The sequence below is a fragment of the Ursus americanus genome, chromosome 8 (genome assembly GCF_024610735.1).
Source record: "Ursus americanus isolate L20-20 chromosome 8, mUrsAme1.1.p, whole genome shotgun sequence".
NCBI lineage: Eukaryota > Metazoa > Chordata > Mammalia > Carnivora > Ursidae > Ursus > Ursus americanus.
In genome coordinates this window covers 46,983,628-47,010,071 of record NC_142134.1, presented here as the reverse complement: position 1 = coordinate 47,010,071, position 26,444 = coordinate 46,983,628, and the positions used below count along the sequence as shown (strand labels likewise).

At 34.7% G+C, this 26,444-nt stretch overlaps 1 protein-coding gene across 1 annotated transcript in view; it reads right to left on the bottom strand.

Annotated features, from left to right (window-relative positions):
• Positions 1-26,444, bottom strand: part of GABRG1 (gamma-aminobutyric acid type A receptor subunit gamma1) — a 74,794-nt gene that overhangs the window by 24,909 nt on the left and 23,441 nt on the right. The window contains exons 3-5 of the mRNA XM_045815941.2: positions 19,836-19,903; positions 1,216-1,436; positions 322-404 (exon numbers count right to left, since the gene is read on the bottom strand). Coding sequence (XP_045671897.1) covers positions 322-404; positions 1,216-1,436; positions 19,836-19,903 — 372 coding nt within the window. The remainder of the gene's footprint in view (positions 1-321; positions 405-1,215; positions 1,437-19,835; positions 19,904-26,444) is intronic.

The following is a 26,444-nucleotide window of genomic DNA, read 5'->3' as shown; positions in this document are numbered from 1 at the left end:
GGCACTGTTAAAACATTTGAACACAAACCTATCTTCAGGACTACTTTATTTAATCAAAATAGGAAAAAGGCACTTGGATAAACCCAAAATTTGTAAGCACTGATATAATTAAAAACATACACTTACTATGCATTTATTGTCACTTTTTAATTTAAAAGCAAGAAAAGTACAACATTTGTAATTATTTTGTCTGAGAGATGAACATAATCCACACTTCTGAAAATTATATAAATTATAGTTTCTCTCGTTTTATTTTACACTTTTAAATAAACAGAGTCTGAAGCTAAAATTCTTGAAATTATCACATATTTTGTCACTTACAGCTTGAAAATTCCAGTGGACAGGAATGTTCATCCATTGGAAAGTTATGAAGCTGAAGATAACATTCTGCATTAATTGTCAATCTATTTAAATGAAAAAATAAATATTAAATAATAAGAAATAATTTCAAGCATTAAAAATCCTTTGTCTAATTTTTAAGAATGATTTTGGCCTACAAGAACAGATAGTGATATATTAGAAAATAATAATAATTGTAATGTCTCAAAGTTTTAAGTGTTAATATAGCATTCACAAGTGAGTAAGAAAATTCTAACATTTTCCTCTCCAGCCAACAAAGCTGTCACTGTACAATTCAGTATAATTTGTTTACAGTTAAAAATTTACACTTCAGGATCAAAACACACACACACACACAACTAACAGAGTATATATGGTTAAGCATGGTGATTGTTTTCTCTTAAATTTTCATGAATTTCTTTCCATTAAGGATGATTCTTAATAAGATTGGTATGACGCTTGATATGTTAAGATATGTTCAAGACAATGAATTAAATAAACTTGAATCTTCATTTAATCCTTCTTAAGGATGTTTTGGTACATTATTGAATTATATAGCAGGATTGGCTCCTAGAGAAAATCTCAGTCAGCCATTTGCATTATGAGTTTAAACACATAATGGTCACACCACACCATCTTCCATTTCAGAGGAGGGGGATATCAAGAGGTTTTTTTTTTCTTTGCTTTTAGTCCCTTTCGTATACCAGTTACTCTGAACTTAAAAAAGAAAATTTCCGAAATATTCCACCATTTTAGTATATGAAAGGAACTCTATATTTCTTTCTTTGTAAAACTGAAAAAAGAAAATTTGTGAGTTGATTAAGTATTAGTATGGAAAATAAATTAGAACAGCTACATTTTTTAAAATAGTTTTACCTTAGAGTATATAAAACTCGTCCATCATTCCAAATTCGAAGCAGACGATTAGGAGTTGTTATCCAATGTGCATCAGATTTTCTTGAGTTTCTGAAGAACGTGTCAGGAATCCAAATTTTTCCTACCATATTACTGTTAAGCATAAGCACTTTCATGGTACTGTTGAATTTTAAACGACTGTCAAACCAGGTTTGGGCAAAAATTATATCTATTGTGTATTCCTGAAAGATAGAAAGAAGGGTAACAACCTATAATAGTAAAGTCACTATTTAGATGTTTCCTTCAGATGTTTACATTTTTATATTATAAAGTTTCTGTAAGTAAATAGCCCTTAAACTCAGTCCTTTCAAATAAAAAACTATGCCATTATCTTAACCTTCCTCTTTAATTGTTTACCTGAAATCATGTAAAATAAAATCCAAAATTTCTAGTAATAACTGCTTCCCAGTGTGGCTTTATAATTGTTTTGTAAATTTTACTCAAGATTTTGTAATATGTAAGATAGAGTCATTTAATATAAAAGCAAATTATCTTAATGTTAACAATTATATTAATTTTTGTAATATTTACATGTGGCTGAAGTTAAAAAAAAATCACAAATAGTACAAAAAAATCAAGATGCAAATACTCACCAAATTATCTAAAAGACCTTATATTGTCTTTTGTTCAAAAAATTAATTACAATTATGTAGATCCACCGTTTTCAAATGTTTCAAAGCAATCACACATGCAAATACCCCTATTAAGCAGGTATAACATGCCAAGCACTACATTGGGTTTTGAATGTATCCTGTCATTAAAGCTTTATTGCAACCCCGTGAAATAGGTACTGCTATAATCTTTATTTTTAAATCACATTTATTGAGCAATACAGAAGTAAAATAATTCTCCCCACATCACAGAGGTGAATAAGCAGATGATAAGGAGACTGAGTCACCACAGGCTGAATCCCAAATCCACATCCACAACAACCACATGTAATGGTGGTCCTGGTGGAGCCTGATGGATGCTAGGATTAGAGCACAGGTTGTGCCCATTATCAGCAAGTGCCTGTAACTAAGAAAATGCATGGTTATGAGAGAAACTTCGAGGAAGTGATTAGGTATTATTTAACTTTGTATCCTGACAAAATGCCTGCCATATTATAAGCATTAAAATTGATTTAATAAAATTAAAGAATTAAAGAATGCAGTAATTATCAATGCTATTGAGGAAAGTGATTATATATATGTGTGGGTATAACTTTGATATTAAGAGAGAAATAAAAGAGTAAATTGAAAAATATGAGGTATTATATGAGTTACTTGTGGTGGGAGAGATTGGTTGCTCACTCCTGATTTAATGCCAGCAATTGGCCAATTTACCTGAATGGACATATTTAGTATAAGAAATGGAAGTGTATTGGGAGTTTAACAAATGAATGAAGATTTGAAAAAAGGTAAGGAGAATAATAAACAGACTGGAGTCAACTTGTTAATAGAGAAGTTATATCAAATCCTAGTTTCCAGGCAAAATATTTATAATTATAATTTACTTGACTAGAATATAGAGGAAACGGAATAGAGAAGGAATATAGACTAGAAAGGAAAACCTTCTTTTATGTATTTTGGGTTTTTTTTTTTACTTTTTATTTATTGAATAAATTTGACATGTACCATTATATAATTTTAAGATGTACAACATACAGCATACATAAAGTTACTTTGATACATTTATATACTATAATCTGACATTGTAGCAATATCTATCAGATTACATAATTATGCTACATTACTGTCTATATTCATTATACTATGCACTAGATCTCTATGGCTTATTTACTACTTATAAGTAGTAAATACTAATTATAAGTTTGTATCCTTAAACACCATCATCTTATCTATTTCGGATGAACAGTGTTGCAATTTGGAAAAGGCACACACGTATTAATAATTATTTAAAATCCAACAAAGGCCTAGACATTATGCAGTTGAGTATGAGGTGTGCTTTCTGAAGGGATTAAGCAATATAAATAGATAAACTACTAGATAAACTACTATGAATAATTTGTCCATATTATAATGTAATATGTGATCATTCAATAATCTATCCATATAGTTAGCCTGTACTGTGTGTCACTGTTTTGCATGGAAGTGAAGACATGAAGTCCTTAAGCACAAACACACTTGCATCATGATCCCCTCCCGACGTAGTCTTGATCGCCGTGAGTTTGCCAGAGTAATTTAGAGAGAGACATGACTAAAATTTAGTTTTTTCCAACTTTGTTTGGAATGGCACAGAATCAAATTGTGCAGTGGAATAGAGGCTGAAGGTACTTTTGCAACCAGGTAAGCTCTATACATTCCGTAGCCACCAACTTGCTGATGTACTGTTCATAACTCAAGCTGAGTCATAATGCAAAATATATCTCATAACTCATAATAATGAATATATTTATTCTGTAGATGCTTAATCATCTTATTTAGTAATATTAATGGATTAGGCATGCATTTAGGTGGGCCAATGGGCCTTCATATAATATATCACTGGTGTACTTTCTCCCTTAATCTTGTGGAAAATCCTTGGATGGCTTTAAAACAGTTATCTTGAACCCTTATTCTGACCTCCTGCTTCTTAGGCCAGATGTCTTTTCTTTGGAATAAATTATGATTTATCTAAACAAACCCTTCAACTGACACAAATAATTAACCATTCAGAGTCTAGCAGTGTAACCTGTGTTAATGACATAGTTTCTGGTTTTAATAGTAAGTGCAAATAGAAGGAAGCCTTATACTCATTCTACGGTGGATCCTAAAAAAGAGTATTTAATAACATTATGTGGCAGAATTACTTTGTACTTTTGTATGGAATCAAACAGTAGAAACTTCTTAAGATAAAGGATGAGGCTTACATACCTGCCAGGATTATGGCTTGTCAAAGATCCAACATTGGTTGGTAAAGAGACCATCATGCTACCTGATGACACTTGGCTGCAGTGTTCCTAACTAATAGGGCATTAAAGACTGCACTTGAGAGAGAACTAACAATGTATAGAGGTGGGATTTAGCAAGCAGCTTTGAATCCGGCTTAGCAGCTGACAGGATCTTTTTTAGAATACCTATTGATAAAGTGTTAATCTCCATTGAAAGAGTTATGATTTCTTTTCTTTTTTTTTTTTTAAGATTTTACTTATTTATTTGACAGAGACACCGAGAGAGGGAACACAAGCAAGGGGAGTGTGAAAGGGAGAAGCAGGCTTCCTGCGGAGCAGGGAGCCTGATGTGGGGCTTGATCCCAGGATCCTGGGATCATGACCTGAGCCAAAGGCAGACGCTTAACGGCTGAGCCACCCAGGCGCCCCAAGAGTTATGATTTCTTAAGAGTAAGCTCTCTGAGCAGAAAGTCTTGGGGGAAATGGGAAAATTTTTCTACCCATAATTATTCGCTCAATCTAGGACCAAGAAGAGAAAGATATAGAGCATGTGTCTTGATAATCCAACCTTCCTAAACCCTTTGCAGATGCTAATACTTCCAAGCTCTTTTAAATTGCTAATCCTTAATAAGTGCTTCACTAAGATAAGAAGGTCATTAAAGTTTGCTGCGCTATTTTATATGTAATCCAAAGTTCCAATTTTGTTTACTCATTTATATTAGTATAACTTCCAGAAAATGATCAAATTGGTGTTATTGTTCTTCATGCTCTTATTTAGAGGTTTTAATTATCTGCATAAGAAATATGCAAAAGAAACATGAAAAGGAATGTCCATTCACTCAGGACAAGTACAATAGCTTCCAGTATAAGCATTTTGAAATAAGGAAGGAACAGTGCATTTAACAGTCAATTTCCAATGTACATTATGACACTTTTCTTGCAAGTTAGCTGAGAAAACAGCATTAGTGAATAAAAGTGAAGAAGTGAGTCATCTTGACTTCTAACTCAATCAAATCAAAACATAGTTGATGGAAGTGTGTGTCCCATAGTCTTCTTACAACATGGTCAGACTTGCAATAATGCACTGTGTCTCACATTTAATAGAACTAGTTCATTCAACATTATTGTCTTTCTACTGATGGAAGAAACTTCACACAAAATGCAGACCTACCTAAGTAATTAATATAGGTGCATAATTGCATCATGAAGTTTGTTTGATCCTGATCTGGTCTTCACACCTTGTCATTAATCTCTCCCTAAACTAGCTATTCCTGTGGCCGAAATAGCATGCTGGGCCAAATAATGGTTTACAGTACATTAGATACTAAGGCCATGGACGTGTAGAGAAAGGGTGCAGGCATAGCTAATCCACAGTACAAATCGCTTGAGTGGTAAAAGTGCATAGGTAGCTGCTCCACTTTGCTCAGTTATTATAAAAGCACCAGTTCTTGATACTATCACAATATGGTAAGTAAAATCTTGGTGTTATTCTATTTTTCAAATAGAAAAAGAGATAAGGAGCAAAGATGATATGTCAGGATAAACCATTGAATCAATCTAGAAAAACACTGAGAGATATTTAAAAAGTAGACATGAATCTTGGGTTCAGTTACCAAACTTTTGGGCTCTTACTTTTTTGTCTCTAAGTGTAAATTGCTAAAAGAACGTAAAATCGTGTGCACTCATCAATTAACTTTTCAACAAACATTTTTCAGTGTTTAAGTTACTTCTATGTTGTTCTGAGTTTACAAAGATGAAAATGGATCCTACCTGTTATGAATATACTATACATAAAATACAAATTAGAAATTAATAAAACTTAGGAAAGGTACAGTTGAAGAGAAATGGAAATAGTAGAGGTTATTTTCATCTAGAGAAGCTTAAGGAAGACTATATGACAGAAGTTGTATTTAGCCTGAGCCCCGAAGCATATGTGAAATTCAGATACATGCTGGGGTCAAATAATAAAAGTGGGGAGGAAGTAAAGGTAGTAAAATGTAGAGCATAATGGGAAAAAAGACTGTAAGTCATATAATGAAAAATGTCATGTATTTTCTGTCCACCAGGGAATGTGCATTCCTCAGATATACAAAAAATTCTATATCTGGAAGAGTTTTTGAAAACAATTATCTAAAATTACCAATTACCAATAATTGACTCTGGAACCTAGACACAGCTCCATCTCCATGCATTGCTGAACTGAGTATCATGAACTGAAAGTCCTAATACTTCATGTGTTAATTTTATGCACCATACTTAATCATACATTTCCTATTAGATATTTATTCTATAATATTCAATATACAATTTCAAAGATAAAACATCAAACTTAAATAATCACAGAAAGCTAAACCCTACAAAGGATACAAATAAAAAAAATTTCCAGCCCTTAAAAAGTTTAAAATATACTAGAGAAGATAGAGTTAGATTCTAGATGTATATAATAAGTAACCTAAAATCTGGGGTGGGAACAATCCTTATGAACCTGTTTCAGTCAGGGTTCTCCAGAGAAACAGAAGCCATAAGATGGATGGATGGGTGGATGGATGGATGGATCGACAGACAGACAGACAGAGTAGATAGATTTATCTTGAAGTTTGACTCAGGAAATTGTGGGGACCTCAAAGGCAAAATCTTGGAGGGCAGGCCAGCAGACTGAAGAACAGAGAAGAATCGATGTTTCAGTCTTGAGTCAGAGGCCAGACTGGTGGCAGAAACTCTTCTTCCATGAGGGACCTCAGTCTTTTCTCATAAAGCCTTACCTGATTGAATGAAGCCCATCCACCTTATAAAGGATGAGCTGATTTACCCAAAGTCTGCTAATTCTCACATCTAAAAAATGTCTTTACAGCAACATCTAGACAAATACCTGGGTACCACAGCTTAGCCAAGTGGACACATAAAATAGACCATTACAGAGCTATAACAGTAGGAATGGCCATACATTGATTCAGGAAGCCTTAAAAAATTATGCATCTGTGTTTTTGCTAGACAAATTAAAATGACTAATTTTTGTGGTAGGAAGAATCATATTTCCCCAGCTCATGTTTCTATGTAAATCTATACTCTTCATTTTGTCCCATCTCTTACTTACTCTACCTCTCAGAGAAGTCTGTTCCATATTTCTCAATTGGCTAAATGTAATATATAAAAAAATCATTTCTTAATAAATTTTGTCTCTTTTTCATTCTCTGAACTCCAAACTTGATTCAAATAAACTTTCTCAAAGTCTTAATGGAAAGTTGGAGTCAGCAGGTGCACAGGAGTGCTGGCAAAGCTATGGGTCCACATCCCTAACCCTATTCTACATCCCCACTTCAATTACTAATTAGAAAGGTTTGTTTGCCTGTCTTCTATGCCTATTTGTCAGTGGATTCAGAATGCCTACAGAGGGATAAAAGTAGGAGATTTTTTGGTCCTTTCAATCATCAAATATGCTCCAGAACATATAGATTACCATTTTTTTCCCCATACAGATATCCGCTTGTTAAGAAGTTCTCGGATTCAACTTTGGCTTTGCCTAAAGGTAATAAAATTTGGAATTCTATTTTTCAACTGGATGACTCCCAAATTAAGTCATACAATTTATGTTTTTTTATGTCATATGTTTTGCAAAGTAATTCCAGGATGTTACCTGCCTTAAGATTACTGTATGGGATCAAACATACAATATTGCCTATTCCCTGTACCATTCATAGGAGAATAAGAGGTGTGGCTGTCCTCTTCCAGGGCATCTACTGCTAGGATGAGAAAAATCTTGGACATGTCAATAATATCTCTTTCTATCAGTCTACCATGAAAATCTGTTACTTCAGATCTTGAAATTTTAAACAATAAGGTCTTCTAAGCATTTATAAATTTGTGAATTTAACCTTCCACATTTATGCGTGCCTTGAGAAGTTTCATCAAAATTATGGCCTATTGATACCAAATATCACTGGGAAGGACAATTTCTTGAAAAAATTCTAGGAACTTCCCAAATGCACAGGCATCAAAAGGATGTTTACTGTCACCCCGCTTTTCTGAGATGGATATAAAAGAGGAATGGATATGCACATGAATTGTGTGGCATCTGCAACAGAGGGAGCTGAAGTGAGAAACAAAGACAATCTGGAAGGCAAAAGAAAGGCTTTCTAGATTCACCATAGCACTGCATCAAGCACAAAGACAGAAATATAAATGGCTGGAGAAAAGCACCCAAGTGAAGAAGCTGACATATAGTCAAGATAAATCCAATTCTTCTCAGTATGGGTAGTTGGACTATTCTGAGCCCATGAGGTGAGACTGCATTTAAAGGGGGACAGTCTAGTGTAGTGATTAGGGGTGAATACTATTATTGGGAAGACTTCTGGAGTTTGAATTCTGACTATAACAATTTTCAGGTGACCTTGAGTAAATTTCTCAAGTCTATAGTACATAAGGTTCTTGCTTATATTTAATGTATATTTCTTAAAACAATGATTTCACACATAGTAAGCATTCTATAATATTATAGTTATAATAATGAAGGAAAGACTTCTCATTTTAAAAAGGGGGTAACAGGGCCTTTGCAAACATTCCAATTTACAAAGATTATAAGACACAGCCATGTAATGCCTCCTCCAGAAGACATGAACATTTTATGGACATAGTTTTATTTTTGAGGAAATTTCTTCATGTATAGAGACAGCCAGTTCCAATACCAAGATTCTAAGTCATAAAAATTCTCTAGCTTCTGGAAAGCTACAAATATTCATATTATTAGCTCATTTGCAGAATTTGAATCAGTTAATCAATTTCTGTTTCATGAAATATTTGGCCCACTCAAAACTTGGGATACCAACTGAGTCTTGTTTTCCTTCTCCCTCAGTGTCCACTCCTTCTCAGTGTCCTTTGCTAGTTCCCCTGCATCTTTCACGTGCCTTGGCAAAGCAGTGCTCCCGTTTAATAACACTCAGTTCCCTTCTCTTCACTCTCAAGATAATCTCATCCAATCTTATGACTAAGTATCATGTATAGAGCCTGAAGAATGCAAAAGCTATATTCCAAGTGCAAATACTTCCCCTGAAATCCCAACTTGGGTGTGTAACTGCCTCCTTAAAGTTTTCATTTGGATAGCTAATAGACACCTCAACCTTAAAATTTCAAAACAGAACTCTTGATCTCATTAAATAACAACTTTATCCTTCCAAGTTTTTGGTGAAAAAAATCTTGGAGTCATTCTTGATTCCTCTTTTTCTCTTAATTCCACATCTGGTCTTCAAAATATCTTGGCCTCACCACTTTCAAGTTACTTACAGATTCTGATAAATTCTCATTTGTTTCACCATCATCAACTTTTTCTTTGTTTATTCCAATTACTTGTAACTAGTTTCCCTGCTTCCACAATTGACTTCCTATAGTTAATTCTTCACTCAGAAGGATAACAGTCTCACTGAAAATATTAAGTCATATCTTATCACTCCACTAATCAACACTGTTCTATCACATTCTCATATTCATTCAGACAAAAAAACCCAATATCCTTTCAATGTATTAAGGACTCCAGATGATTTGAACCCTAATTAAACCAGCTTCTCCTACCTCTTTAACCCTTGTTAATTTTATTACGAACATTACTGTTCTTGTTGCTGTTCCATGCACATTCTTATCTCAGAGACTTTGCTCCTGCTATTTCCTCTGGCAAATCACTCTCCAGGTGTCTGCCTGACTTTCTCCTTTAACACTGCTGATTTCTATTCAAATGTCACCTAATGAGTGATGCTTTGCTACTACATACGCTAAAACATCACCACCATCCTGACCCTTCCTATCATGTGCTTTCCCTCACTTCTCTTTATTTCATTCATTAACACTTCATATATTATATATTTACTTATTTTATAGTGCCTACCAACTAGAATGTAAGCTCCATAAGGGAAAATTATTGTATTGATTATTCAATACTATAATCTGAACTTTTTTTAATCAAGCATTCTTCTTTTATTATTTATTTTTTTAATTGAGTATAACTGACACACGATGTTACATTAGTTTCAAGCATATAACATAGTGATTCAACAACTCTATGTGTTATACTCAGATCACCTCAAGGGTAGCTACCTTCTGTCACCACACAACACTATCACAATACTGTGGACTATATTCCCTATGCTGTACCTTGTATTCCTATATCTTATTCATCCCATAGTTGGAAGACAATCTCCCATTGCGCCCTTTACCCATTTCTACATCCCTCCCCTCTGGCAACCCTTGTGCACTATTGGTGGGAATTTCTATAGCCGCTGAAGAAATGTTATGGCACTTCCTCAAAAAATTAAAAATAGAAATACAGTATGATCCAATAATTCCACTACTGGGTATTTACTAAAAAAAAAACAAAGCAAAGCAAAACAAAACAACCAAAAACACTAATTTGAAAAAATATGTGCACCCCTACATTTATTGCAGCATTATTTACAATAGCCAAGATATAGAAGCAGCTCAAGTATCCACTGATAGATGAATGGATAAAGAAGATGTGAGATATGTGTGTATATCACACAACACACTATGGAATGTTACTCATAAAAAGGATGAAATCTTGCCATTTGTGACAATATGGATGGACCTAGAAGTATGCTAAGTGAAATAAGCCAGACAGAGAAAGACAAATACCATATGATTTCACTTACATGTGGAATCTAAAAAACAGAACAAATGAATAAACAAACAAAAAGCAGAATCAGACCTGTAACCTCAACTCTTAAAAATAGGGTCTGGCATATAAAAGACAATAAATAGTTGTTTATGGGATAAATGGACTATACATATATTTTAATCCCTGCCATCTATAATGCATTTGAATTAATCTTCAAGAATTAGCCAAAATTTCATAAATTCATGGCTGAGTTCATAGTTACACACACCTATGATCTAAACTAAGTTCATAGTTACAGGTCTATGATCTAAACTAGAATTATACAAATACAGGTCAAATACTGTTACCTCTGTAATATATTAGAGAAGATTACATTCTAACTGGGGAACCTATAAATACACAGCATGACATCTGGAAAGAAATAATATTCATGGTTACTATTAAAAGCATGGTAAAGAATTCTCTGCAACAGATGATTGATACTCAAGTGAAGACTGCTTTCTAGAGAAGCCCTATCACCGATGAACCATCTGTGTTCTAGCTACATGGGCAACATTTGCCATTGATTGGTTCAGTGCTAGATAGCTAGATTCTTTGCTCTGTGGTCTGAATGTGACAAGTATTCCTGCATCTGAAGTTACACTGTATTAAAAATATATTCCTCAATATTTGTATACTTGAAATTTGTTAAAAGGATAGATCTCAGAATGCCTAGGTGGCTCAGTCGGTTAAGCATCTGACTCTTGGTTCAGCTCAGGTCATGTTCTTGCAGTTGTGGGATCAAGCCCCACATTGGGCTCCTTATTCAGAGTGGATCCTGCTTCAGATTCTCTCCCCCACCAAATAAATAAATGAATAAAATCTAAAAAAAAAAAAAAAAGGATAGATCTTAAGAGCTCTCACCACACACAAACACACACACACACACACACGCGCGCGCACGTATACACACACACACACACACACAAAGAAAAAGAGAAAAGGTAACTATGTGAGGTGAAGGATATGTTAATTAGCTCGATTATGGTAATCACTTCTGAAGGTGTATGTATATCAAAACATCAAGTGATACACCTTAAATATATACAATTTTTATTTGTCAATTTTACCTCAATAAGACTGAAAAAACATTTCTTGCTGTTAAAATTTGTCTTTCTATCTAAGCAAGATGGAACATTATATTTGGAAATGATATATTTAGAGAGAATCTGCATGTCTCATGTTTTAAATTATTTATACTAATTACCACCTTGTAGATTCTTTCTATTGTCCATATTCTTAATGCAGAAAATGAATTTTCTGACAGTCAGTCTGCTGTTTGAATGGCATTGTTTGTACTGCTTTAGAAGCACTGACTTTCAGTGTTTAACTCAGTAGCTTTGATATAATTGTGCATATCACAAAGCTTAGTGGTCTTATGAGAAAATCCAAGGTTTAGCACGCAATTTGCAGAATTTCCATCATAGAAATTTGTCATAATTTCCATAATAGCAAAACATCAAATGTCAAGACATTTCAACAAGTTTTTTTCTCCTTCACATTTTAATTAAATTGCAGAGCAATTGATGTTAGTTCAGATTCACTGCCAACCTAAGACCTAAAACTTTAATATTTTGTTAAAATCCTTTCACTAAAAAATATAAAAATAATACATTGAATAAGAGATAAGGCATTGTCTTCTAATTATATGAACAATTTTAAATACATGTCAGATAATCAACAAAATGATTACCGATACATTGAAAGAGAGTATTGTAGTGAGTTGTGATGTAGTGTGAAAAACACTGGTTGGATGGAATCTGGAAATCGTACTATAGTTCCAAATCTGTGACATTCTAGAATATAATGCTGATCAAGTCACTTATTCTGTCTCACTGGAAAAATGAAGGCACTAGGCAAGATCATTACTATGATCATCCTGAGCTCTAAAGCCCAGTGATCATGAGAACATTGTTGATCATGAGAATGTTATAAAATGTTAGAAATTAATTTTAAAGATGTTTTAAACATAAACAAGGATAAAGACTAAATGGACATGATGTCCTTCAGTGACCTTTCCTCATAAAAATACTTCTGAGCTATAGGTGTTTTTGTTACTTTCATTTAATCCCACTTAATTTCCACTAAATTGGTTATTGAAAATTTCTTCAGGCAATGGCGGCCAAACTTGGTTGACCAGAAGTCTTTGAAGAGCATTTCAGCATTCTAATTCCAAGACCCTGATATGAATTACTGAATCAAAATCAGAAGAAAAAAAAAGCATAGGGTCACCATTTGTAACTTAAAACAAATATGGGTTCATACATGGCATTCTTCCTAGCATTTCCCCTGCTGTTTTGATCTGATTTGCATTTTTTAGCCATCTTCCCTATTAGGTGTTATGCTTCTCTGAAGGAAGGAGGTCGTATCTTTTATAACTTAGCAGCCAGTGCACCAACTGTCACAATACAGGTAGCAAATAAATGTAAGACAAACAAAACCACAAAATTAAAATTAAAATTATTTGTTTACATCAATAAATAATAAAATTATTTTAATAAGTTTTAGAGATTCAGAGGTTAAATTAATTTCCTAATCTTGGAACTTTAACTTCCTATTTATGGAGTAAATGAACATACTGGATCAAAGAAGCATAGAGATGAAAATAACACTCATCCATTTAAAATTTTTAATTTTATCTCTGCTAGTGTTAAATCAAAAAGTACCTAAATTTTATGGCTGTTTTAAGATGAAGCTTGCAAAAAGAAATAGATTTTAGAGTATCTAATGCCAAGAAAATTAACATAATATGCAGAAATAAAAAAATTAAATCCATGGAAACAAGCCTTAAAATATTGTACAAACCAAGCAAATAAACTTAAAATCGGTAAATATAAATGCATTTCTTCAAGTACTTTAATTCATCACAGCCAAGAAAACAAAAACTCTTTGTCTTCCCTCCATTAGCATATTCAGGTCAATTATCCAGATACAAAAGTATATATATATAATTTTTTTCCCTATATATATATTTTTTTTCCCATGCTTTTGCTGTTTCATTAATTCCTTAACTTAATGTACTTGGCAAGGAATGACTAATTCCTGTTAATATAGTAAAAGGAATAAACAGCGTTTCTTTGATATGTAGAAGCTATGCCTAAGGCATTATCTCCTTGAATCTAGAAGCAGCAGGGATAAAAAAGAGAGAGAATGACAGAGAGAGAGAGGGAGAGAAACCAGTTGAACATTTACACCAATTGCATGAGATACTGAAAAAACGTGTTCCTTGCAATGTAAGAAATTCTTGAAGAAAAATCTGTGTGGGCGCCAGCTTTCTCAATATATCTAGAATGTTTAAACACAAGTTATATACCTGAGGAGTTTATTATCAAAAATGAGTGATAAGATAAAGTAAAAAAAGACTTAAAAGTCGGCCCTCACCATTTTCACGCAGATTATTAACTATACCCCCCTCACCCCCCTACACACACACTTGATACATGGCCGATCCACTTAAATGAATGGAACAAAATTTGATTGCTGGGAAAATCCTTCATTTCCAGTCCATAATAAATCATGTTTATGACTTTTGTATTTCTACATATACTTTTGTTTAAGAGTGTTTTGTTTTGGAATGCCTCAGTGGATCAGTCCTTTAGCATCTGCCTTCAGCTCAAGTGATGGTCCCAGGACCCTGGAATCAAGCCCCACATGGGGTTCCTTGCTTGGCAGGGAGCCTGCTTCTCCTTCTGCCTGCCCCTCCCCCTGCTTGTGCTTACACTCTCTCTCTGGTTTTTGCTAAGTTTACTTAATTGTTTGTGTACTGCTGACCCTCTTGTAGTCATCTCCAGCCAGTAGTTGTTTTGGAGTCCAGCCCAGCTGGTGCCCCAGCTACTTTCTAAGTTGTGCTCCTCATAACTGGTGCTCTGATTCCTCTGTTTTGCCTCCATTACCAAGATAAATTGTAATTTAATGCAGGAAGAATCTATGCAGTTCTATACTCTAGGACTGTGTGATGTATCACTCTGGCAGTTAGAATGATATAAAGTTCTTCAGACATGAACTGGGACCTCATTCTTTTTTTTAGTTTTTATTCCAACTAGTTAACCTACAGTGTAATATTTGTTTCAGGCGTACAACAGAGTGATTCATTATTTCCATACAACACCTGCTGCCCGTCACCCATTTCCCCCATCCCTCCTCCCCCTCCTCTCTGATAACCATCAGTTTGTTCCCTCTAGCTAAGAGTCTGTGTCTTGGTTTGCCTTTCTGTCTCTTTTATTGCCCTTTGCTCATTGGTTTTGTTTCTTAAATTCCACATGAGTGAAATCATGTGGTATTTATCTTTCTCTGAATGACACTTTGCTTAGCATAACATCCTCAGATCCATCCATGTCGTTGAGTTTGCTTCCCTCTCTGGGTCCATGCTTTCCAAGTGCTCATATCAGTAATCTCTTAATATTGAACTATATAAGGGTGTACCAGTTTCTATAAGTAAACCCATGTTCAAATTATACCTATAATTTTCTTTCTTTTTTTTTATTGCCAGAAATATTAAGAAAGGTTGGGTTTTTTAAAAAGTTTTATTTAAATGTTTTGTGTTCCCTTTTAACCAACACCAAAAAGAGAAAAATAATTTCATCTTTCCACACAGGAGTGTTACTCCAGAGAGGAGTGGGCATGCATACTGAAAGCTAGGAAGTGTCTGCTTCTCCAGGCTGCTCTTCCCAGCCCTGCCACCCTGGGGTTGGATGGCCAGTCCAGGGAGTTTACTTTCTGGGAGCCCTAGGAGGCCTTGGAATGAGTGAGGGAGCAAACCCCCACCCTGCAGAGAAGGACTTGGTCTCCTCTGCAGGTAGAGACATGAGCATGTGGGGCCCGATGGTTCCAGAGGGGAAGGGAGTGGAAAGGTTAGATCCGGAATGTTCCATGGAAGCTCCAGGACCTCCAGGTCTGGAAAATATGTTTGCTAGAAAAATAAGATGCTTTGAGAATTTCTGCAGTCTGTGTTTTCCACCTACCCATGAGAAAGCTACTCTGTTGGCCAAAGGAGCAGCAGGGAGGGAGCAGCGGCTAGAGGCCAGGAACTGGTCTGTCCTCAGTGGAGGATTCCAGAGGGGAGTGAGACAGGCAGCAGTCTTTGGTTTCCTGGGTCCTCTTTCTGGCAGCTTTCTGGCAGCTGTACAGGGGTCCATGAAGACCCCTCACCTATCTGGTGCTTGAGGTGTGGGCTCCCAAATTGTGGGCAGTGCTCAAAGAGGAAGGCTGGCCATCTGTCATAGGTTGGTGGGTGCCCAGGCCGTGGGTCCTCAGAATAGCATGCCCAAGGGGAGCAGAGCTAGCTGGAGGAATAGGGGGCCTGGGGAAGGGCTAGCTGCCAAGCTGGCCAAGGCACAGTGGTCATGGTTGGCACTGATGCAGGCCACATGAGCTATCACATGAAGGAATGTAGTTCTGCTCTGGATGCCACGCAGCAAGTATGCCATGGGACCCTTGGTGAAGACTGCTACATCCTTCCTGTCATAGGTCTCATGGCTCAGAGGCACGGGAGACTGAACCTGGTAATTGCTGTGAGCATAGCCCACCATGGAGACATTCTCTTGCTAATGACCTACCACCTTATAGCCAGGCCCATTACCATACAGGATGGCAGTGAAGGGCTTCTTGTCTGTATCACTCACTGTGGGGGCCAGACCAAAGATAGAGTTGCCAGGGGGGTGTACCTGCCAAAGATGAAGACATGGGAGTGGTCTGCAGTGACAATGGTCAGTGTGTCTTCTAGGGAGGTCATGGTGCATGCCTACGCAATTGCCCAGTCCATTTCTACCACCTCGTGCAGAGCCTGCTTGGCCTTTCCCTCCAAGTTATACCAGGAATTTTCATCTATCACTGTTTCTGTACTTACTCCCCTATGTGTTTTTTATATATAAGGATTTTTATTTATTTGAGGGAGAGACAGAGGGAGGGAGAGAGAGAGCACGAGGCAGGAGGCACAGAGGGAGAGGGAGAAGCAGACTCCCTGCTGAGCAGGGAGCCTGCCTTGGGGCTCAATCTCAGGACCCCAAGATCATGACCTGAGGTGAAGTCAGACTCTTAACCAGCTGAGCCACCCAGGTGCCCCCTTATTCCCCTTGTCTTTAGCTTCCTGTAGGTTACCCATAATTTCATCTTGGATTCCCTAGATGTGTTATTGATTTTGACTTGATTCAGAGAATTGCTATGCCCCTTGAATGTTGTAGTAGCTAGTCAGAGGGTAAGCTGCTATTGTTTTATTATCCTGAGACGCTTACCCAAAAGAGTAAAATCATAAAACTTCTCGAAAGCCCCCAAAATTAAGAGGTTAAAAAACATTTTAATCCCAGACTAATAACCTCTATTAACATTTTTTTTTGCCTTCAGTTCTGATTATATATTTTTGTTCTGTTTATATTTAAGATTTTTTTATCATTAAGTTTTTTAAAGTTTTAATTCCAGTATAGTTAAGATACAGTGTTATATTACTTTCAGGTGTATAATCTAGTGATTCAGCAATTCTATACATTACTCAGTGCTCATATGTAACTCAGAGTTTTAATTATAGCATACATAGTTGAACAGCCTTTATCTAAATTATTTTTTTCAGTCTTCATTAGTGCATCTCTTACTCATTTTGAATTTAAATTCTCAAAATGTAAACTATAGAATTAATCTATTTATTGACTAAATTATACATTTATTCAGTGTTCAATAATTGAACATCCTATTTTTTGGTAGTGACACCAAGATTGAAGTCATTAATCTGACCCTGAAAAAAAGCAAGGAAAAACATATCTTATTATAAAATAACGTTGTTTTAGGTCTTATCAGTAATCTAAAGAGATATTACTTTACGTAGCCAAGCTTAAAAATAAATAACCATTTTTCATGAAGCCAGATTTTGGCTAATTAAAAAAATAAAACCATTAAGCTAATATATTAATTTTGTTCCTTACCAGTAACTTAAATTGTATGAATCATTAAGGGGGGAAAAAACCTATCCTCTTGGTTGCTTAATTACACTCAAATCTGCTTGCTTGATTACACTCATATTCAAAGCAATTTTGTTCATTTTATGAAAACTGAAATCTAATTTTCCTGCATTGTTTAGTTAAAAGTTGTCTATGTAAACTGCTCCTTATTAATCCCCAGTATGACAATATTTCTCTTTTAATGAACACTATCAAGTATTCTATGTCTTTTTCTCTTGTATATGCTTTAGTATCACCAGTTTTAATAGCAATTTCATTTAATTAGCTTTTTAAAAAACTATCACTGGCCAAGGTTACAAGTGTGTAGTTTGTCCTACTGGGAAAACTAAATCCTTAATACCATGAAACTTTTATGCAGGAAGATCATCATGGAAGCTTCTCAGTAGCCATCCTTGTCAAAGTATCTCTGGAATACTAATACAGCCTTGAATGCTATTTCTCTTTAATGACCACATTTTTTAAAATGAATTCATTCAAATTAAAAACAAGAGCCCAAGACAAAATATATGCAATTCAGAAAATGTAGATGTCCATAAGCTCTAACGGGCTTATCTTCTTTAAGCATTGGTTAATTGGAAACTAAGCATTTTAAGAATCTCCTTAGGAGAAAATTAGCATTTTAGTAATGTATCACTTTATAAAATTTTATACTTGCATAATGTTAAATTAATACACACAGGTATATAGAATATTTATCTTTACAAAAATCAGTGGTTTGTTTAGGAATTCAATTGGGGCAGAGCCAATACTCAAAAACGTATTGGAACTCTCTTTTTCCTTGGTTTCTTTGCCATTGTTTTACCTCCATTTTCTTGCCAACCTTGCTGATTCTTTTACCACCTCAGCTTTATCTTTGAGGTCCTTAAATGTATGTGTTCCTTAAGGTCTGGTATTTACTCCTTTTTTATTCTCTTTAAGACTATTGTTCCCATCTCTAAGAGGTTTAGCTAATTTCTGACAAATATTTGCTCTGGCTCTAACTCTCCTGAGAGCTCCTCATTTCAGATTCTCATACTCAACTTATTTCCACAGCCAATTCATATTCATTTGCAATGAGACAAAGATGTCAGTTATGGTGTGGCCAAAATGCTGTCAGTACAGTAGTCAATGCAGGCAGCTGTGAAAGTTAATGACAATCATGTGAATGTCATATTAAGTAAGAGAAAAACAGGGGCTGACAGTAATACTGTAGGAATCAGCAGACACAGGCAATTGTTAGGCATGATAGCTGTTCATAAAAAAGTGGTTAAGGCATGTAATAAGGGGGTGATTTGACAGTTGAGCTAATGAATAAACGAGGTAAGAGAGAAAATCAGCAAACGTTCGAGAATTATCTTTCAATGGTGTTATGGGCTGAATCGTGTCCCCCTAAAATTCATATGTTGAAGCCCTGAACTCCAGTACCTCAGAATATGAATTTGGGATTACCTCAGAATAGAAGATCTATTACCCAGACTACAGCAACTTCTTAACTGTTATCTCTAACCCTCTTAATGGTCTTGTCTATCTACATTGTTGAAAGAGTGATCTATTAAAAATATAAATTCACCTGTGAAAACCTCCTGATGAAAAGCTTCCAGTCATTTCTCTAATATAAGGGGATACAGTTCATACAACACACAGCTTCCTATTATGACTGGGAAGACCCTCCTTAATAAGGGCCATAAGCATTCTGTCAGCCTTACTTCCTTACTTGCACTTTATGTTCCAATGTCATGAAACCGCTAGAAGTTCCTCTGATCTTATCAGGTTGAGCATGCTCCCCCTCTGCCAATAAGTCCTTTTCCTTCTCTATTTTCCCCTCAGTCCTTCTGGTTATCTCTCTCTAGATTTCTTCAGGGATCTACTCTTGATGAATCAGGTGATAATTTTTCATGCCCTAGCATAGTTCCTACCAACCACAGCACATTGGAGTAAGGGGCAACACATTCTTAGATATGGGATATTTTAGCTTTAGTCCCTGAACCTGGCACACAGTCATTTCACAGTTGCCCTGAACTCTTTCATGATAAGCTATCAGAATTTGTCACATAACCATTCTATTATTGAGGTATATACACAAGAACTCTATGGCAGACAATTATTTTTAATATTCATTACTCACCATATTTATGGGATCAACTGGTCCAATGCTGTTTACATAAACATCAGTTTCAATTACTGTGGGCCTTACTGCAAAATACCAACACAAAGAATGGTCAAAGATATGATCATAGGTTGTGTTAAATAAATCTTAGCTTTAAATAAATCTTCACAAATAACATTTACCGTTTAAATAATAAAATATTCCTCATTAGGAAATGAAGAAACATCACCATTACAAAAACACAAATGTCTTTTCGGTTCACAAATCAATTACGTGTGTAAAAGTTAGAATTTTTAACTGAAAACATTTTTTTTAATTATAGAGGGAGAGAGAGAGAGAGAGCATGAGCAAGAGAAGGGGCAGAAGGAGAGGGATAATTCCAAGCAGACTGCATGCTGAGTATGGAGACTGACTCGAGGCTTGATCCCAGGACCCTAAGATCATGACCTGAGCTGGAATCGAGAGTTGGATGCTTAACCAACTGAGTCACCCAGGCATCCCTAAAAACGTTTTAACGTACAACCTAAAAATGTTATAAATATTTAAATCCTTCATTAAAATTAAGGAAGTTAATTCAATAAAATTTGCTAGATAGTTTGCTCTCTGCAATATGATAGGATTTTAGAATCTGAATGGATATTAGAACCTAAATATCATGCAATTCTACCTAATGCCTATCAGTGGCGTGCTGGTAACTGTTTAACAGCCTTACTCCCATAGTGGGTCAGGGGGAAGCCATGATTTGTAGCTTTTGTCGATATCCAATATTCCCACAATGACTGGTTTAAGGATACAAATGTGAAGTTACTGAATGCAGAGTTGGGGCAGTATCTAAGTAGCTATTGTGAACCAGTATAAGTATGTTTAGCACACAATGGGACTTGAAGCCTGGTTATGAGGATTAAAGGAGATAATATCTATAAAACATCCACCTTCAGGTCTGATTCTTATGAGGAGCTTCATAAATGTTTGTTCTTACTTCTTTCTCCCCTGTTAACAACATTCCTTTAGGTTGTTTTTGTTGGCTCCAGACTTGGGTGTATTTTTATCTAAATTCCACAGAGTATATTGTATAGATGTCACTATGGATTTCGTCTGTTGTGTTTTGCACATAACCATTTGTGTTTTCCCAGTGAGTCTTAAATGGTGTATACTGTATATCAGTATTTTTATAGTCTATCAGAAGGTGTAGCGCAGATCAGCCTTTTACATGTTTATCAAATAACACGATTTATGAATACTTGAAATACCACCATATTGGATTATGATTTTTTGTTTGCTATGAAAAATATTTTCACATAGTTCATTTTATTCCCCGTCCCACCAAATAAAATACAAAGGTTTCTTTTATTAATTTAGCAAATACTTGTTGAAGAGTGAATGTAAAGAGTTCACAACATAGACAAGAAGAAGAAAACCATTTCAAGAAGAAAACCTATCATATCTCACAGAGATTTATATAGAGATGATACAAACAAAATAAACCAGAAAAACCTCCTTGTGGATTGAAAGTGTCTATACTAAAGTGGCATGTTTAGTAACACTCAGTTCTCTTTTCTAAATTTTATCTGACTTCCCATTTCTGGCCAAATATTTATCATTCTTGCAATGCAGACATTATGCTCAACCTGGCAGGACCACCTCCCTTTCTAACACATAGCTAAGCCTGCCTGTCAAAGTCTCTATCCAGCCCCAGGTCCCCTTGGAAACTTCCAATCTGGCAGATTTCCCATGCTAGCAAGAATTCAGTGGAAAACTTGAGGTATTTTGAAAAACAGTGCTTATATAATTTTAAAACAATATTTAATTTTACCTTTTGCAATTAAAAAACAAACTACACTTAGAAAAGCATAATAATATTTACACAGTTTGGTTTTCTTCAAGTAAAGATTTTATTACATGGTATATATACATTTTTTAGCTAGAAAAGTAAATAAGATTTGTTAAAAATAGTTTTAGTATGCAAAAGCATAGGTCTTTAGACCTATGCAGTGCATGACAATGTAATTCAATCTGCTAACCAACAATTAGATTCCTTACATAAAAGTAGGTCACATGATTTATAGAAGGCTTTATAATTTAACTTAGGCTGATGACTTCTGAGATGATTTGCTTTAATTATTTGCTATTTATTTTTGACAATGAATTGAAGCCAATAAATATCATATAATTAAGCTAGTTTTAGCTAGATTTACAGAATGGATTTTATGAAAGCCAATTAATTAAAAAAATAGGTTTATTAGTTCCATATGTAAGTATACTTATTGCCAGTTATAAGCAATTAAGTGCAACTTACCAAACTTATTTAATTAGTTTTTTTTTTCAGTTCATCTGATAAATCAACAAACACTGAACACCTCTTTATTGCATGATAGTAAGGGCTGAACATTGTCTATGCTGAGAAATAAATGATTCATGGGGGCTTTTTTTTTATAGGACATACTTTTCACATTTATAGTAGAGAAAGTTTTAGATATGAGTCATCTATCTTGATTTCCTGATATCAATATTTCCTTAACCAATCATGAAACAAATATATAATACTAGAAAAGTATTAACTCTTTAATTAGGGCATAAGCCACACTGAAATATTTCATGAGCAACAGAAATCAAGTTCATCTGGGATAGGACAAAAAAAGAATCACATTAGTGAGTCCAATGTAGAACATTGCTATTGATGAAGATATTCAATAAATAACTTAATAAATATATATTTGCAAACTATGAGTATTTCCTTAGTTATTATGTACCCCATTTTATAACTTAGGACTGCTGATATTTCATCTAGTTCTTTAAACATCAGCTCTAAAACACAAGGAAGAATAAATAATCCTGAAAGTGAACTAAAATATTTCAGATTAATTTTAAAACACCAGCTAGAGATTATATGCTTCAAAATATACAATAAAGAGGAAAACAACAGAAAGCTGTCATTGTTCCTTAATAATGACTCATCACCACTTTTATCTATTCACACTGTGAACAATACTTGTGGCTGAAATCACTTAAAATATGGGCTTCTTGGTAGAGTAAGTACATTTTCTTAGCTCTATGATTTTCTCAGTACAGAGTTTGTTCAATGGGAGGATTTGAGTGATATTTAAAAAAGAAAACATCAGATTTCATTCAAAAATAAAAAAAGAGACTGAAAGGGAATTGTCATTTCGGGCTCATTAAATGATATTTAGGAAGTGGGCACAGACTACGTTTAATTTTTCAATGCACATGGAGAAAAAAGATCGCCTTTTTTGTAACAGCATAACAATGGTGGATAAAAACGTACTACCATAGCAAATTACATTTTTGATAGATGAAAGGCAGGTAGAGAGGACACTGGATTATATTTGCAAGGCCTCTTTCTGCATTGTGGTTCTAAGTACTTTGCTTTAAGTATCTCAGCAGAATATAAGATAAACTCTCAGTGGGAATGAATATAAGAAAGAATGGACATTCCGAGCAACTTAAAGAAAATGCAGAGAACAGAAGGAGAAGCAAAAAAGAATTTAAAAAGAAGAAAGCAGTGTGATCAGTGAAGTTTCCACACTCAGCTTCCACATAGCTAAGGCAAAACTGAAGACAGCCAACTGTAGAAATGGGTAATCAGTTTTTAATCAGAAGATATAAAATAAAACAGATTTTTAAAATACTTTCTTCATAATTATTTTTAACCATGCTTTCTTAGATGACACATTCAAATTACTCTAAGATATCTTTAGCAGATTATGTAGCTTCTGGGTTACTTTTGTATATTAATTCAGATTAATTAATTAATTAAGGCTAATTAAAAATTAACTCAGGTCCATTAAAATCTCTAATCCTGGAATATAAGTTTAACAGTCTTTTCTGTTGTAACAGAATAAGCATTAAATAAAGAAATAACCCCACTGATTTATATGTTACCATTATAATACACAGAATTTGAAAAAAAGCATAACTAATATGTTTTTCTTGCCCTAGAATAGACAGCAGGGTTTTTCATCCCAAAGAGATCACATTTGGGTACAGATACTTCTTCCCAGGCCTTGCTAACAGGGGAATGTCAACTAATACCATCTCCTTCTACAGGTTACACATGGACACATAGATATTTGGATACATATGGATGAAAAGGTACATATGGATATAAGTTCTTAAGTGCAGTCTAATACTTTAGCCAATAGATACTAACACAGAAAGCCAGAAACGATACTAACACAAGTTTTGGATAGAAAAAAAAATGCCTACAAAGCGCTCTTCAACAGTTAAGTCATTTATTACGTATGCTCTGAGATGAACAGATAAAATGCTACTATGCATGGTACATATGCCTACTGAAATTTAAATAGAAATTAATTAAGTTAAAGTAAAAATGTATTCTCTTAGCCATACTAACCATATTTCAAATAATCAGTAACCAATAACCAATTTCAAGTATTTAATACACATACATATGACAATTTTAATATATATATTAATCTATTTTAATATAACTTAATTTATACATATATTTAATTAAGTTATTGGAAATATCTTCTTAGAAAAATGGAAGTTGGGCCTCTTGTTCTATAGTTAAACATTTCTTTAGGCAGCAGACTTAACCTATTCCTGCTGCTGTATCTGATCGGGGGTATAAGAAAGTTAGAAAGGAACGATGAGATCTAAAGAAAGAAAAGCAGTGTAGTATCTGCATGCCCACTCTTTAGTGTGTTTAGGATATTTTAATTTCTCGTGGGAATAACTCACATCAAAAAAAAAACTGACTGGGCTAGAGGGATCTCACCAGTTTTTTGATGCAAGAAAGTTGTACACCAGGAGCATGATCTTGTTGATGAAAGGAGCTAAGGAGGATGGAAGATAGAACCATTTCGATTTCCTATGTCAAGGAAGTAAACAGTACAAATGCCTATGAACAAACAACAAAAAACAATCCTACCCTCTTACCCATAAAACTTGTTATTTATACAACTGCCTCTCAAAGTATGTCAAGGGCCGGTTCATGTGTGCTGGAAATGAAGTGAAAACTAACAAAACAAATGTTTTAACTGCACCCAACTAAATGAACATAAAGACCATTCCTCTTCATATCTCCTGCATGTTCCCATCACTAGGAATCTAGAAGAGTTAAACAGAATAAAAGAGCAGATCACACCTCCCTTCCTCACACCACCAAGTCCCTCTCTAATGGCATTTGTCTGCCCTGTGTTCTGGGAGAGTGATAGCATTAATTCTGTTAAGATATTAATTCCTGGATTAGATCAAACTATATGAATTACTAAAATTGCTTGGAAAGCCATAGACTCTACCTGAAAAGTTGTTAAGAAATAGAAAAAGACTCAATATATAGTAGTTGAAAATTTACTGGAATTATACAACGTTAATATCAATTTGCCATTAAATTTAGAAGTCCTCAGTAAGTTGATTGTATAAGTTTTCATAGCATCAATGAAGAGTAAAGATGCTAATGAAATTTTGGACAGAAAGGAATGCCTGCAAAGAGCACCTCAACAAGTAAGACATTCACTATGTATACTCTGAGGTGCACAGATAAAATGCTACTATGCACAGTATGATTATCACGGTTCTTAGGACATGTTTAATCTATACTATTAAACAAAGTGATGATGTCACAGATGTACATGGAATTTGAAAGTCCATATCTTGATCTGTAATAATGTACTTAAAATGCTAAATTGATGAAGTAGAACTGTCAAAATACCTACACATGGAATAAAGAAATATTATATACACTGGCTTTTATTCAGCAAATATTCACTCAGCAAACAGTAAGTGAAACTTTAAGTTTATGCTTCAGGCATTGTTTTAGTGACCAGGGATATGGTGCTGTCTACTTTCAGGAAACTTATTTACAGGAAGAAAAGAGAGTATCAACGAATAATAGTGAAGTATGATGAGTAAAATGGAAGTACAGATTTCTGCTTCTTACGATGAATAATTGGTATCAAATTAACCATCTCAATGAACATGACTATATGATTTACTTAAAATTTTTTTAAAAATTATTGAAAGAATCTCAAGCAGCTAACAAAATCATGATTTGATGCAATAATTTCCTGGAAGGAATGTAGATGCAGTAATGTAAGCTTTGCATTATACTGGCTACTTTTCCCCTTTGGTGAATTTGCTGTTTTACTGCATAAGAATTGAAAAAGGACAGTGGCTTAGAACTTGCATCTGTCTCATTGGGCTGGAGAGACAAAATTGGAGTTAAGGGCTGTCAAGACAGCCAAGACTTCCCTGCAATAAAATGAACAACAGAGGATTCAATCAGACATTCTACATGCAATTTCCCCTCAAGGTATTTACTAATTCTTAAATTGTGCATATGCACAGTGTGATGCTAAGAAACCAAATATAAATCAGCTGCTAAGTGTCTAAAATAATATGGAGAGATTTCAGCTATTTCCGGCATCTCTGGGGCCATTAAGGAGAGGGGTTCCTAGTACAAACCTCAGGATATCTGTTGAGAGACTTCAAATGGTTATGCCCTGGGAAAAAGGAAAGTTTTACAAAAGGAAATACACCGGTTTGAGCCAAATGAAGGCGATTTCCTTTACTTGACCCTACTATCGAAACTTAATTAAAATCCTCTCTGGAAAGAAATAACACATCTAAATCTCCATTATTTTT